This window comes from Semicossyphus pulcher, unplaced genomic scaffold, assembly GCF_022749685.1.
Source record: "Semicossyphus pulcher isolate SPU_LCO1_2020_fin unplaced genomic scaffold, fSemPul1.0.p SCAF_9, whole genome shotgun sequence".
In the NCBI taxonomy this organism is placed as follows: Eukaryota; Metazoa; Chordata; class Actinopteri; order Labriformes; family Labridae; genus Semicossyphus; species Semicossyphus pulcher.
In genome coordinates this window covers 11,574,625-11,590,068 of record NW_027211770.1, presented here as the reverse complement: position 1 = coordinate 11,590,068, position 15,444 = coordinate 11,574,625, and the positions used below count along the sequence as shown (strand labels likewise).

General features: G+C 40.2%; 1 protein-coding gene across 1 annotated transcript; it reads left to right on the top strand.

The window, feature by feature from the left end:
- The first annotated feature begins 1,380 nt into the window (after positions 1 to 1,380).
- On the top strand, positions 1,381 to 15,187 carry azi2 (5-azacytidine induced 2). The gene is made up of 8 exons (XM_069657112.1): positions 1,381 to 1,504; positions 3,798 to 4,051; positions 4,725 to 4,841; positions 5,049 to 5,148; positions 6,551 to 6,684; positions 7,029 to 7,093; positions 9,294 to 9,418; positions 12,944 to 15,187. The coding sequence occupies exons 2-8, from the start codon at positions 3,833 to 3,835 to the stop codon at positions 13,366 to 13,368; spliced, it is 1,185 nt and encodes a 394-aa protein (XP_069513213.1). The 5' UTR covers positions 1,381 to 1,504; positions 3,798 to 3,832; the 3' UTR covers positions 13,369 to 15,187.
- Positions 15,188 to 15,444: the final 257 nt, after the last annotated feature.

The window sequence follows — 15,444 nt, the reverse complement described above, 5'->3', positions numbered from 1 at the left end:
AGCATTGTCTCTGTAATCACATCTGCCTGTTATGTGCTTGCCTTTTATTAAGAGTGTACTGTTAAAACCAGTGTGTCCAAATCTGATTCTTGATACTACTGTCTCCTGTTCCTACTTGCACACCTCATTTCCTTTGGACTCTGTAGAACCACTGTCCTGTCCACTCTTCCTCCCATTGCTTTTGCCAGTCTTTGCTTAATAATGCCTTTGATTTCAGTTTTACTTATGCTCATGTTTAAATCAATCTTGCTTCTTTTTGACACCTTATCTGCCATTTCGTTTCCTCCGTTTCCATCTGTGTAAATATGGACGTAAATGTTGTATCTATCAATGTATCTCTGTATGATGAATGAATTATACATTACTTCTTTATCCTTGTTTTTCTGTTCGAATCTTGGGAAATCTACTGTTGCATCTGGAAGTATCCAAGGTGGAATTGCCGGTAATGGTACTGTGGAAATTACATTTAATTGTGCTATATTAAGTTCTATTACTCTTTGGTTTCCCTTCTCTCCTTTTCCCAACACAGTTTTACGGTGATTTGTGTTGGGTGTTTTTAGCTGTGGCCCTGTAGGTTAACCTAGTAATTCAATGAAAGCTGTAGGTTTGTGACGCTCACGAACGATCCGATTCTTTTGAAGGGCTCTTTGGTGCGAACGTCAGGAACCGAGTCATAGGTGAGAGCCGTTCTTTTATAGTTGTGCCCAAATTTCACTGCTTGCCTTGGATCCAATCCCCTTTATGCCGAATTACCACAGGCAGCTTTTCTCAACTGCACCTCGGGTCACGTGCAGCGGAATCATGTCACCACAACAAAGTGCAGACAATGAGCAACATTACATACATACGTCACTGGCAAATCAATGACGATTAATTGTTCCTACATTATTCTGCTGTTTCCTTTGACATTTTAAAAGCCAGAATTTTAAATATGTGTGTGTTGACACAGGAGAATATAGTGCAGGCACGTTCACGAGTCCGACCACTCTCTTTCCTGTAGTGTTGTGACGTTCTTTTGAACAGCTCTTAGAAAGGAATTGAAAAGATCCGGCTCCCTTCAATGAGCCACAATTCCCAACACTAGAAAACTGTATCCTTCTCATCTCAAGAGGCATCTCGCCCATTTCCACCAATGAAGGCCTTTACTGAAGACTCTCTGTAATTCTTCTTTTTCAGTCAGTGTATAACTTTTGAATCTGTTTTTTAATCCAGCAAACTAAATGCAATTAAATAACAAATACATTTTTTCCTCGTCGTGCAAAAACCAAGTTTGTCACGAGTTTTGTTTAACACTTGCATTTACATCGTGCGTTTATTTTGAAAGGACTTTGGCAGTCAAGTGACTCCCGGAAGTTTTTGTTTCCTCACCTGTCAGTTCTGACACGGTGCGAGCGACTAGCCTCGTCTCTTTGTTTTTCTCTGATAAAAATGTCTTCTTTTTTCGAGAATAAATGATTCTGCTGTTTTACCAACTGACACCTTATTGAGGACAGCATCTCACACGGTTAGTGAAAGTCGAGAGTTAAAATAATCGGCTGCCTTTTCTTTACCTAGCAACGAGTAGCCAGAAGACGTTAGCTTAGCGCTAGCTAACTGTTATCACCATAACAGATCGATCATTGTAAACACAGAAGGTATTGGTAAATGTGTTGTGTTTCTCGTGGTCTTTGCCTATCAGTTGTGATATCAATTTTAAAATCTATTTTTGAACTGCCTATCAATGTGTTATGTGGGTTTACAAAAGAGCTACGGAAGCTAACACCTTACCGTTAGCAACACATACAAACGAGATTCATTGATTGTTTACATCCCGATTATGGCTGCTTTTAATGGCTTTTTAAACAAAGTAATATCTCCTCGTTGCTTTCACTACATTGCTGGTCTTTGTGTATATTTAGGGCAATCTAACGGAATGACGGTGCTCTTCGTGTCAGGTTTTGTTGACTTTCGTTTTGAACACTTGCTGGGGTCACTTTCGATTTCATACCATTTTCTGAGGTTGTCCTGTAAAGTCATCGCCTCTACGTTAGTGTTTTTTCTTGGTCTGTATCCATGACATGGATCTAATAGCCTCTTCAATTATTCTGCTGAAACTTATTTTTCTTCAAGCTTCGGCCTTGAGTGTTTAAAACTTGGCTCCTTGGTGTTTGCTGCATCATTGCACGCTGACATCATCAACCAGCTATAGCTTCGCTGTCTCTATTGCAGAGCTGCTCAAACAGAAACGATCAAGAAGGGTGTGGGGTCAGTTTTAGACTATGCCTGTTGCAGTTGTTTTGGTTGGACTGCTACATTTCTTATAGAATCAACTGAATTGTGTCACATCCCTACAACAACAGGCCTGTACTCAGGCCAGGGTGAGGCTTTTTACCCCTCTATCTATTCACAATCAAAGATAACCTTTGTAGTAATAGCTAAACTATTAAAACAAATGTATCAGATAGCATGTTTTTGTGTATGCAATATTTCATGTGCACGATTGTAGAGTAAGAAGCCATTCATTTAAGGCTGTGTCTAAGCTTTAATGCACGCAAGTATTTCAGTTTCATTTCACAGCAGTTATAAACACTGCCAATCTGGCAATTCACTAGTGCAATTGCACCATCCAAGGTGGTCAAATAAAACAGATCTGCCTTTAGGTCCTTTTGTCAAACCATAGTATTGTTCATTTTTAGCTAACACTGTCAAAAGGGTAACATTTCTACATGTTTATTGTCCAGGTTATAGCGAGGGGTAGTGTGCTGCACTGCAGTATAATACAGTCCTGTTAACACCAAAGCAAAATGCACCCTCCATAATATATATATAAGTTGTTAAATTAATACCTCTCTTGCAGAGTAAATGAAAACTGAGCACTATTATGTTCATAAAGGCAGAATATATGACAGAGCTGTTGTAAGAGGACATGATGAAGTGACCAGTGGGTGTAGATCTCACATACACCCCTAAAGAGTTTACATTTTTTATAATTTAGACACAAATGTGAACTCTTACCTGCATTTGTACATTATCCTAATGGTCACATACTTTTACCTTTTAAAACCTTTTGATTGTCATAAGGCTTCCTGAAACCCACTGGACTAAAGTGAGGAGAAGGTTGAGTCAACGTTGCTAAGAAAGACATCTGTACTTGTAATTTTGGCCTGATGATGGCAGAACTGAGCTCATACACATGTGGCCTGATGCTGTTTGAGACCCATCTAAATTAATGTAATCACACCTTGAAACTACTTTGGACCCTCTGCTATACTCTGAAATATAATAATGTTGAAGAAAAACAACACACTGGTCGAACAGACATTCAAAAAGAGGTATAATGTGTTAACCCTGTCAAATTTCAGCTAAAACTCTGCCTCATCGTCACAGTTTCCTTTCAAAATGCTGCCACAGTAACCAGCTTCCCCTGAGAGGAAGATCATGAATAAACTTTACCTTTGTAGCTCTTTCCTTTTGAAAAGGTGGCTTGCACAGAGGAAGTGATTTGACATTTCTTGCAGGGGTGGCTCATAAAAAAAAAAAGTAAAGCACAAACAACAGTGTCATCAAACATCAGAGTGGCACTGGCTGATTACAGAGTGGTCTGTGTGATGCACAAAACGGTGTCAAATTCATGCACAGAAACTAGTTACTAAGCTACTTAACGGGTATGTATTATGATTAATGCTGTGTGATAGTTGGTGCTTACTTTAGTTGTCAAATCTAATGTAACATTTCTTAATTCAGTCATTCTGTTGCCTTACAAAACCCAAAAGAGGTTGATCCTTTTGAAAATGAAACTCTTCATGTAATCCCATCAGGTCTTCACTCGGCTTCAGAGCAGGCCTGTGCAGGCATGGAGCCCCTGGCAGTGGATGATGACATCTGCATCCTTAAACATGAGACGGCCTACACCGCTACTGGCGAGAGTCCTGTATCTGTGTGTGCCGGCGACGAATCTGTGGCCTCCCACTTCGCCCTGGTCACCGCCTACGAGGACATCAAGAAGAGGCTGAGAGACACCGAGCGCGAGAATACCTTGCTGAGGAAGAGGGTTAAGCAGCTGGAGGATAAGGTATATATGTAAACAAAGGAGTGATGGTGTGTCAGAGGCAAGGAGGAGAAGAAAGAGATAATAGTGTGAAGTAAAAGAACAAACAGCTTATGCAGAGGGCTGAAAAGCCAGAGAGCGAGTTTCAGAGAAGGTGTGTTAAAAACAGAGATCAATGAAAATAGATTTTTTCCCTCAATTTCCAGGACATCAGAAATATGGACAAACACAAAAAACTCAGAGAAAGTTTAGAAAGAGTCAGCAAATTCAACAGCACGCTACAAAATACTTGCCCCTGGGAGAGTCTGCATGCCAGCATCATTAATATTGTTGGCCGATAGTCAAAGCTAGAAAACAATGAGACATAAATCTGCACTGTCTAAAAACAGAGAGGTTGCCTAGAAAAGTATGGCATTGCCAAACAATGTGTTGCAGCACTGCACTTTGGGGACTAGGCTCCTGAAATTGGATTTTTTTTTAAAAACAACAGATCGAGCACAATACAGAGAGAGCTGTTTAAACGAGGGAGGGTCTTTAACAAATGGTTGGCTGAAGTGAAAATGCTGCAGTTTGGGTTTTATCTGCTGCAGTATTTGTTCGATCAAGATGGGATGTGTTAGGAGGAACTTCTTTCCACAAATGTTTAACTTAAACGATCTTTATTTTCTTCTGTGTCTTTAATCTATCACCACTGTAGCTCTTCAGGCCAGAGGCTCCTCCATCAGAGGGTCCCCAGTACGTGAACAAGGCCTTCAGTGCTTACCGAGGTATCTATATAGAGAAGGAGGACCTGCAGCTGGAGCTTAACAAACTGGTGCGTTTTACTTGATTTAAACCTTCCTCTATTGATTAGAGCCTATCACAAAGATTAAGTATGTTAAAAGAACTGCATGTTTTTAGTTCAAGGGGTGAAATTCTTCTGCTGTAATACGTATTCAGAAGTAATTTCATACACAGAGCTTACATTGTCTTTGTATTGAAACAAATGCTGACTCCTTTGTCTCCTCTCTTCCTCTGTCAGAAAAAGGAGAAGAGTGAGAGTGAGAGGCTGCTGACGGAGCAGCTCCAGGCCAAAGAGTTGGAGCTACTTCAGCTGAAGACGGAGATGGAGACCAGCCAAGGTACAGGTAGAGCACACAGGGATGTCTTTTATTCTGTAAAACAGCTGAGCAGTCCTTTAAACATCGAAGGATATAATGAATACTCTTTGCTTCTGTGTGTGTTTAAAAGTGACTTTTAGATGTGAAATATTTTGATCATTAAGTCTGTGAAGCGAGGCGATACTCCTCTACTGTGTAAGTTTCTAAACTTCTATATACTTCAACATTTCATAGGATGTTATAGTCCTTTTAACTCCACTATATTGTAGGGATGCACAATATTGGATTTTTTGCCGATATCTGATATGCCGATATTTTCCAACCCTTTTTGCCTATTGCCGATTTCAATACCGATATATTACGCACGTTTTTTCCTCCTAATTGCAGAGAACATGAAGTCTCCCCTGTAGTGTCATTGATATCATGCCTACTCTTATTGTAGTAGCCCACTGGCAGATGCAGAAATAACATAATACATTGCTTTTTAAAATGTACACATTCACTGGGTAATTTAAGAAAAGTACTTAAACTTAGTACAAATGTACAAAATGCACAACATTTTCGAGCCATAATCTGCAGATAGCGATAACGTGCCGATATTATCGTGCATCCCTCCTACATTGTTATTGTTAACACTCTTTTTAATAGTAAAACATAAAGATTTTACATACCAAACCTGTGGTGCCTTTTTACAAACTGATTTTTGTAGTTACAATTAGGGGCTGCCCGGTGGTGCAGTGGTTAGCACTGTTGCCTCAAAGCTAGAAACTAGAAGTTCTAACCCGGTTCGGACATAGGGGGCCATTCTGTGTGCAGCTTGCATGTTATCCCTGTACATTTGTGTGTTCCCTCCAGGTACTCCAGCTTCCTCCAACAGTCCAAAGACATGCTTGTTAGGTTCATGGGTGACTCTAAAATTGCCCATAGGTGTGAGTGTGAGAGTGAAAGGTTGTCTGTCTCCGTGTGTCAGCCCTGTGATTGACTGGCGATCAGTCCAGGGTGTAACCCCGCCTCTCGCCCAGTGCCAGCTGGGATAGGATCGATCCTTACACGCCCCTGAACAGGACTTATACTTATGTTAAATATGAATGAACTTTAACTTTTGTGGAATATTTTTACACTGTTGTATTTCTGCTTTTGATTACTTAAAGCGTGTTTGAATAAGTCTTTCACCACTGTATATAATCACATAGTAACTGTACTTGTTAGAATATTGATTTCTTGGTGTTAAACTGTTTAGCCTTATGTTACTGAAAACTAATTCATTTTTGTTATAATTAAAATACAACAAAAATCATCAATGTGGTAGTCATAAAATGTTAATGGTGAACTTCAGTCGTTCTACAAAAAAATTATTTAAATTGAGCATTTATTCACTCATCAACAATAACGTAAAGCTGTTATTTTTATTGTGTGTGTGCAGTGATGAAGAGCCTGAACAGCCCTCAGGACTACTGGCAGGTGGACAGGGTCACCACTGAGCAGAAGATCCACAAACTGCAGGACGAGCTGCAGAGGATGACACTGGAGAACAGTCGACTGCTGGAGAGAAGTGAGGTAAGTGAAGGTGGGAAGAATGGGAAGAGTGAGGACAGAGAGGAGAAGAAAGGGTAAGATAAGAGGGATGGGAGAGAGCAGCAGGCTCTTAGAGAGAACAGGCGTTAAAAGGTGGAGGAGAGGTGCAGCAAAACAAGGGGACACCATAAAACAGAGTAGTGAGAAGAAGTGGGACTGAGAGGGAAGGGCAGGGCGGAAATGCTCCAACTCTAGCTGTAGAGAAGTGATTGCTGAAGGGTTAAGTGAAAAACGAGGAAGCAGAGGAATCCTGTTGAAAGACAAAACATGAAAGTACTCAACGATGACTTCAGACATCTCCTCTTCCTATTTAACTCTGTTTTTAGGACGAAGCCCACGGCCTTAACGGACCAAAATTGGACCAGACCTGTAACACAAAGTATAGTGCAAGGTAAAGTATTTTATGTATATCACAGAAAATATCTCCAGGGCCCCACCCTCATTTCAGAGACCACACATGAAAAAAGAAAGTAAGCATTATTGGTAAATGGTTATCTTTCAGTTGGTGATAAACATTATAAATAACCATCAGAATTATGATGAAACATGCAAAGTGTTAATTAATATATTCTCAACATGTACTTTATCAGTTTGATCTCAAACATAGTTTGGGTCTCTGCAGGCTGTTTAACAGTGTAACCAATCTCAGATCCCATCGGCTATAGTCTGACGACGATGTAGCCTCTGGGGACAACAGCGAACGTGCCAGGGGTGTAGCCAGCTGTTAGCGATAAACGACTTCCTTTTCCGCGTGCTGCATTGTTCACAGAAAGAGAAACCATTTTTCTTGTCATTTACTTTAAATTAACGGGTCTTAAGTTTGCAGAAATTTCAACATCATGACGCAGATTAGTAAAAAGTAAAAATGAAGCTTTGTCAGGTCTGTCCTCAAGAGGAGAAGAAAACTACTTTTAAAATGCTCGTTTGTTGAACGGAGGTCGGATCGATAATTTCTGATGCATTCCAGGAAGTTGGGAAATCTGAACGTCTTTCCTGACACAGTGTCAAGGAATTTATCTCTAGTTGAATTTTTGATCCAGAACAGATCATTAGCTGTTAGCATGCAGATGTCTGTTTATCGAGATTAATAAGAAGCTAAATCGTCGTCAGATCACGCTGATGGGAGCCAAGATGGCATTATGGCGCATTACGTCCCGCCTGCTTTTGCTCTTCTCACGGACTGCTTTTCCTGCATACTCCGCAGCCTGCTGATACGTGATTGGTCGATATTACGGACTACAAGCGTAGTACAAATGGAAACCAGAACACTTGCTGTCCCAAAAATCCACGTCCCTGCCTACAGATTCTACATTTCTATGTAGAATCTATAAAAAGTACCTAATGTAAAATGAAGTGTGACCCATGTTTGAAATAAGACTTAACATAATTCAGCAATGTATTCTTGATCAAATACTTAAATGAGCCTTTAACATTTGTTATAAAGTTACAAGTATTGACATACGGAGCAAGTTTGCGACAAAAGGCATGTCAGAGAATTGTTCAGATAGGTAAATTGTTGCACGTGGAATAGGAAGTGATTGTTTCTAAATGCTGGTGTTGTAATTGTCCCTTTTGGCCACTAGAGGAGGGTGCAGCTCTTCGCAGCAGCTATGATGTGCAGATAACCTCACCTGATCTTTAGACATGATCAACACTACCTAATAGATCTAAGATGTAGATTTGCACTCCATTGTTTTGACGTGTGCAAGGTTTAAAGCATATGGAATCACCCTCCCCCTCCTCTTTGAGTGAGGATAATCTCCTGAAAATTCTATTTATGGTGCATTTTAATTGTTTCACGTGTCAGCAGTTTTCAGATGGTGTTACTTTTTAGCAGCACGAAAAGCTTAAGTTTCTCCCTAACTATTATTTCTTCATGTTTTTTTATGTTGTTTCTGTCTCAGGCAGGTGTTTGAAGTAAAGGCAAAGTGTTGATGAGATTTAGCATCCTCACATAAGGTGTGGAAAGGACAGTTTGTAGGTGTTGCCTAAAATTCCTGCACTTTTTTTTGTTTTTTAACCGGATTTTAATGCAGCTGGGTGGTTAAGCATTTAATCCCTCAATGCAGTTTGTACTTTTTTGGGTCAATGATGGCATCATTCTTTGTGTACTCAGGTGTTTTTTTCCTCTGCTAGTCTCTTAAATATGGCCACATGTGCCTTGGTTACGTAGATGCAGTTATGTGCTCATTCTCAGCACCTGTGAAGCTCATCGGTGGCTTTAAATCAGCACAGCTGGTGGCAGTGGTGAATGCTCCAGAGGAGAAACAAACTGTGTAACAGATATACAGTTTTCACTCTAACAAGCCTCTCGGGATAATCTGCATTTCACTGAATAATTAAAGTTTCTATGATGATATGTCCTACAAAGTTTGAGCAAATTAATGTCTCATGTTCCAGTTTTACATTTTGAAATGTTACCAAACCGGTGAAAATTATCCTTCTTCTTTATAAGAAATAAATAGGTGCAAAAACAAAAGTACCTTATAATATTGTGTTTAACGGATGGATTTTTCAAATATCACAGGCTGTCTAGAAAAGAAAAAAATGTTAATATAAATGCTGAAATAAAAAGTTTTGTTCTTCTGCAGGGAGAGGACGATGCAGCAGACGTACGAGGCTTTGAGCAGCGAGTTCACACGCCTCCATTCAGAGCTGAAGCACCAAACTGGCCTGATTAGGAAACTCAGGCCACTCATCAGTGAGACCAGGCAAGGTAAGACACAGACACACACACACATGCACAGGGCTGAGCCATTCATAGTGTGCATCTGAATACAAATCCATCTGTACTGGGTTTGTGTCGGTGTATGTGCTTGTGCCTTTTAACACCTCCTCAGTATGTTCAGCCCGGGGAGCATGGTGTGTCCCCTATATCCCCTTATAGCTTTCACACAAGTTACAAGTGAGACGCAGTGAGTGCGGCCGTGTGATCTTTTTTCAGGCTCCTTGTGTCTTTGACACTAAAAATGGCTGATTTTATCTCAAGGGCAGAAGAGAGCTAGTTTCTTTTTTTCAAAAACATTCTCCTCTTGTATGTTTTCACTAATTTGATGGTATTTTTAATCTTGTATGTATTTCTTTCAGTATAACATTTTCTCATGTAAAATATATTAACCTAATCTTTTATATGCTATATTCTAGGGATGCATGATATTGGCTTGCCGATATCCAACATTTTCCAACCCTTTTTGCTGATTTTGATAACGATATATTAGGCACATGTTTTTTTCCCACCTAATTGCAGAGAACATCAAGTCTCCCCTGTCGTGGAATTGATTTTATGCTTACTCTTATTGTAGTGGCCCACTGGCTGATGCAGAAATAACATACTACAGTGCTTTTTAAAATGTACACATTCACTGGGTAACATAAGAAAAGTTCTTAAATTTAGTACAAAATGCCATATTTATTTGTATGTTACATTTTCTTTCAAATAAAACTGTAATATTCATACAACTTCCCTGAGACAATCTTGACAAGAGCCACAACGAGGGCAAAATGTACCTATTGCACTGAACAAATACATAAAGTGAAATCAACCTTTCTGTCTGTTTCGGAAACTTTGAAAAAAACTGCCATACTGCAGACAACTTTCTTCTTCTTTCAACCCTTTCTTCACATTTGACTGAAGAGGCGTGGTGCACACAGTGCGCACGCACACTCGTGCCGAGTTAATGTCATAGCATTAGGTCAAGCTTTATAGGGAATCATTGAGCATTTAGGCATAATTAAAGCGTTGTTTTATCGGCGGAAAATATGCCGATATGTCATTTTCAAGCTATAATCTGCAGATACCGAAAACATAAATGTTGTTGTACTGTTACATCTCTGTTAGGCCTGCTGTACAACTCATTTTTACCCACTTATATTGGACTCTAATCTTTACAATGTGATTGAATATTCAAAGCAGAGTGGGCTCTTTTTTACAGACAATTTTACAGGTGAAATGCAAAACTAGAGTTAGAGTTAGAGAGATTGTGGGACTAAGTTTTTTCACCCAAAGGAATCTAATAAATATTCTAAAAATAGAAAGCATACTTAATAAATTGGACATTTGAAAATGTGTGTTGAACCTGACAGGTAGGGTCACATTCATGGTAAATGCTCACTTGGCTGGACTTTAAACCTGGCTTCTCTACACAGAAACTAACGTGGCTAACATCAAATGACAGAGTAGGTTACAGCTGCCTCTCTCTTTCAGGAAGGCTTTTCTGCAGAACTTTCTGAGAAGATTTCTCCTGCTGCTCCTTGTTGCAATTTGTATAAGGGTGTGATAAGACTGTGGATATTATCAAAGCACTCAAGCACTTTGATAAAGGACATCATGAAATGGTCTGTCCCTCCTCTCCTCTCCCTCTGTGATGATCTATTCGAGCCTTTCGGGAGATTACCTCTGTTGTTGATTCCCTCGGAGTGTCAGGAGAAGAGACTAGGAGGTGAAAATTAGAACGAAATATGGCAAGAAAATAAATCTTGGCCTATTTATTCCACTGAATGAGAGGGTAATCCTTTAACTTAGATGAGAGAGATGGAGAGAAATAAGGAAAGCAGGAGTGGCGGAGAAAATTGAGAGAGGAAGCGGGAAGGGGGGGGTGGAGAGTGGGCCGTGTATTTATTCAGTCATATTGTGCATCTGTATTCTTCTAATGTTCTCCTTTGGAATCACTTTTATTCAAATCCTACACTCAGGAGACCCTCTCATGGAGGAGTAGCAGGGAGGGATGGATGCAGAGAGATAGGGGGAAAAGCAGGAGGAGATTCTCATTTAAAGTTTATTATTCGCTCAAGATGAGGATTTGATAGCAAAGGAATGATGTGTGTGTGAGATGAGGACGAGCGATTTGTGTGTGGATGCGCCTAAAAGAATGTTCTGGTAAACAAAACCTAATTATTATTTTGGATATTAACTGGTTCACAGGAAGTGATATTTACTGCTGCAGAGGGTTTATTGTACATGTAGCCTCCTGCATGGTGTGAGATTTTACCTCAGCTCTGTTTTTACACTGTGAGGCCTTTTATGTAGTCAGGGATCAAAGGGCTTTGTTGAACACACCTGGTTATTTTTAATCTCTTAAATTGAATACATGAGTAAATAAGAGCAGAGGTGCCGAATACAAAAGGAGAACTTTACCAGCTGTCAGAGGTCCTAAAAGATGTCTTCATTTATACTGTCAGCTGGGCTTTAAAGACAGCAAGGATTTCGTTAGAGCAAACCAGCTTTCACACAAACTTCTCAACATTTCATACATTGCAAAACGAAAACAAAATTTTTCTTGTCTTCAATCTCACAGAAATCACAAAACAAATTTTCCACTCACCCCAAGTATGTCACCTATTTTGGTGTATCTACTTACAATGGGCTGAAGATATTGACTGAAGTTAATGTGCATTTAAATGCATTTCTTACATTTAGTCGACCAAATTGCTTAAAGCTCCTGTGAGGAACTTTGTGTTGATTTTGGCGCCCCCTGTGGACAAAGCCGTACCTCTTATCTCTTTGCTGATTCTGTCCTGTACATGCTTAAGTGGTGTTTTTGTAACAAATAATCTCATCCTGCTTTCTGTAACAGTCATATGTATCGCTCACTTTAAATATTTGCCCTGGAAAATGTAAACAAAGGCAGCGTGCAGTTAATCGCTTCGTCTGACACCAGCAGTTTCAGGCATTTAAAAGAACTGTTTCATAACCAGCGAAAAAAAACTCCTCACAGGAGCTTTAATATCCCTTCAGTTTATCACACCCACAATCTTTTTATGCCCTGTTGATGTGCCTACAGTTGCAGTTTAGGTGCACTCACGTGGAATTAAATATCTTACTTTTCATTAACCAATTAATCTAATCTTCTCAGCCTTAAGAACCTTGTCTAAATCAAACATAGTATAATAATACAAACAAATGGTATTACTAAAGTCAGTAATGTGTGATAAAAGAATAAGTAAAAAAAACTAATTCTGGCTGAGCGTCAGGTGTAAACTTTCATCAATATTCTGCCTCATGGACTGTGTGTTTCTCCTATCCCTCTGTTAAAGCTCTGTCAGGTGGTATAACCATGTCCTTATATTATAACAATGAAATTAATGGCTAAATTATTGACATTACCAAGTCATCGAAATATTCTTGTTTTTTTTCTAATGAACACTCATCCGGTTTTATTAGACTAAACCTTTTTTGTGTTTTTCTCCCATCTACCCGCCACCCCCTCTCTCTGCCACCCCCTCTCTCTGCCTGCCTCTACAGTTCCGATACAGTGTCGGGACGATGTTGAAAAAAACAACAACCACGCGATTCCCCGGGTGTCAGTGCCTCGCCCCCCTAGTGCCCCCCCACTCCCCTCGTGCTCCGGCCGCCCCCCTGTGTGCGGGCCGTCAGGCACCCTGCCGCCCGACAGCCTGAGGGAGGACTGCTGGTACAATGGGCCCTGGCCCTCCCAGAGCTGCTCCGGAGAGGCCTTGCTTGGAAGTGACCCCTGCTCTGTGGTCCTGCCGCCGCCCCCAATGAACCAGGCCTCCCTGGATGACAGCTCTCGCTCCTTCCCCAGCCCACCCAAACCCAGCGATGCCATGTTCTGGGAGGGACATCCCGCTGCCTCCAACTCCTCATCCTCAATTGGAAACTGCACCCCCAGGAGTCCTCCTAATGCCGAGTGGACCAAGCCCTACTGAGGAACTTAGATGAGGAAAAAGATGATTAAATAAGAGTGTAATTGGATTCTCCAACCCTGCCACATAGCTACCACCTAACCTGCCTTAAGTTGATAAGACCACTCCTCCTGGCTGGACTGCTCCTGCTGGCTGTGGGACCTGATTGAGGCCAGAGGAGGCCTTTTCGAGGTAAAGACTTTGTGAACTCATTAATCTATCGCCTCTGCACACCGCATCGGTGAACATATCTGACTTTGCAGAGGAAAAGTTGATGAGAGACCCTCAGCAGAATAAATAGTTCGTCCATGTGTATGTGTCCTTGTATGCACATGCATAAGTGTGTGCAAGCATGCATACAAGCAGTTTTATTTGTGTGTGCGTATACACACATCAAACAGAGTGTGCCTGTGTGTGCAGATCAGTGTGCGGGCATCGTTCGCCTGCCTGTTTCTGTATCGCGTCATAATAAGCCTAATAGTGCTCAAAGGGCCTCTTTCTCCATTCACAGCGGCCAGTGATCACCGGGGCCGCAGCATAATACTATAATTTGTAAAGCCCTTCAATATTTTACATTTGATCGCTGTAAAGTAAACAAGGTAGTCTCACGTCTCATTATGTGAAGGAGATCTGTATGAAGACTCGCTGTGATTGTTTTGTAATGTGATGGAGACAGACAAACAGTAAATGTAGGATAATCACATTTTTGTTCCAAATTTTAACAGATACCAAATTAAACCTTTGACATCTTTCGTTTTAATTTTCATCAAAGTCATTATGGATCCATATCAAAGTAGGCTCTCAATCTGTGTTTGCTTACTGAGTCACTTCTGAGAATGAAGTGTATTTGTTTTGTAAGGACGCTGCAGAAAGGGTAGAAAGTATTATTTCAATCTTAAAGTGTATAGCTATGGGAAAAAAAACACTCCACCCTCACTGGCACCAGATATAATTCAACTGTTATAGATTTCACAGATATTCTTCAACTCGAACAAGCCTTTCTAAACCTGCCTGTTATCACGTATTCAATCTCTCAGAACTACTGACAATATCCGATGTGTGTTTTCTTTTCTCAGTTGCAAAGGCAGCAGTATATGTAAGGCTGTGCATTGTTGGATGTTTTTCTGTAGGACTTTAAGTCTGAAGGACTCATAAACTCTCCTGTATTTGAATCCCTGTTTAAGTTGGGAACCTGACGAGGTTTGTCGGGATCTTGAATTACAGAACATGTAACTTAACTCTGTACTGTGCTGATGTTAATCTATGATACATTTGTTTTGCAGTATGATGTAAGTTGTTGAGTGAAGACTGATGTTTCTTTCTCTTTTTAAGAGTCAGATGAGAATAAACGAGTGAAGGATGTACAGAAGGACAACACATTATGAGTAGATTACAGTATATCCAGAGGGAGGAGTGGGTGAATCTGTATAAATGTATATGGTGGGCTTCAGTACTCTGCCAAACGCAGTTTTGCACTTCGAACCATAGGTTTTGGTTTTTTCTCCCCCACTCCCAAGACTTCTGATGTGTAAAGATCCGTCGCTAATGGTGGCAAGACAGTAAGTCTATTAACGTGAAGAAATGACTTGAAAAATAGGTGCAGAAAGCACAAGACCCGGGGTTTATGAAAAGACTTTTTATTTTTCCATTTCTTCGGTCTGTTTCACGATAACTGTGGTCTTTTTGTTGATTTCTAAGAAATGTTATTTTACAGCAGTAGTTTCATACTTCTGTAAACGATTTGCAAACCAAAATGCAATGTACAGTAGATATGGATTATATTTTAGATTTACTGCACTTCAGACTGTTTGTAAATACGATCAATTAAACAAAGGAAAGGAAGTGACTGTGTGAAGGGGCTCTCTCTCTCTATTCAGATTTCTAGCAACAAGTTCTGGGGTTCATTTTCATAAAAACTGTATGCTTTGGAATAACAAGCAATTTATCAGTTGAACCAAAAAGTAACTTTTTTTGGCTTCCTGTTCTAAAATATTTATTTTACTTTTTGTGTATATCCATCACAAGGCAGCAACACTGCAGCTGAAACAGTCAATTTAAGATCTTGCTGATTTTCATTTAAAGCCAAACTTCTTCGGATAC

Coding starts and splice junctions, on each gene's coding strand:
- azi2 (XM_069657112.1), top strand. CDS start 3,833: ATGGAGCCCCTGGCAGTGGATGATGACATCTGCATCCTTAAACATGAG. Junction 5,149..6,550: donor GGAGATGGAGACCAGCCAAG/GTACAGGTAGAG, acceptor GTGTGTGTGCAG/TGATGAAGAGCCTGAACAGC. Junction 7,094..9,293: donor AACACAAAGTATAGTGCAAG/GTAAAGTATTTT, acceptor GTTCTTCTGCAG/GGAGAGGACGATGCAGCAGA.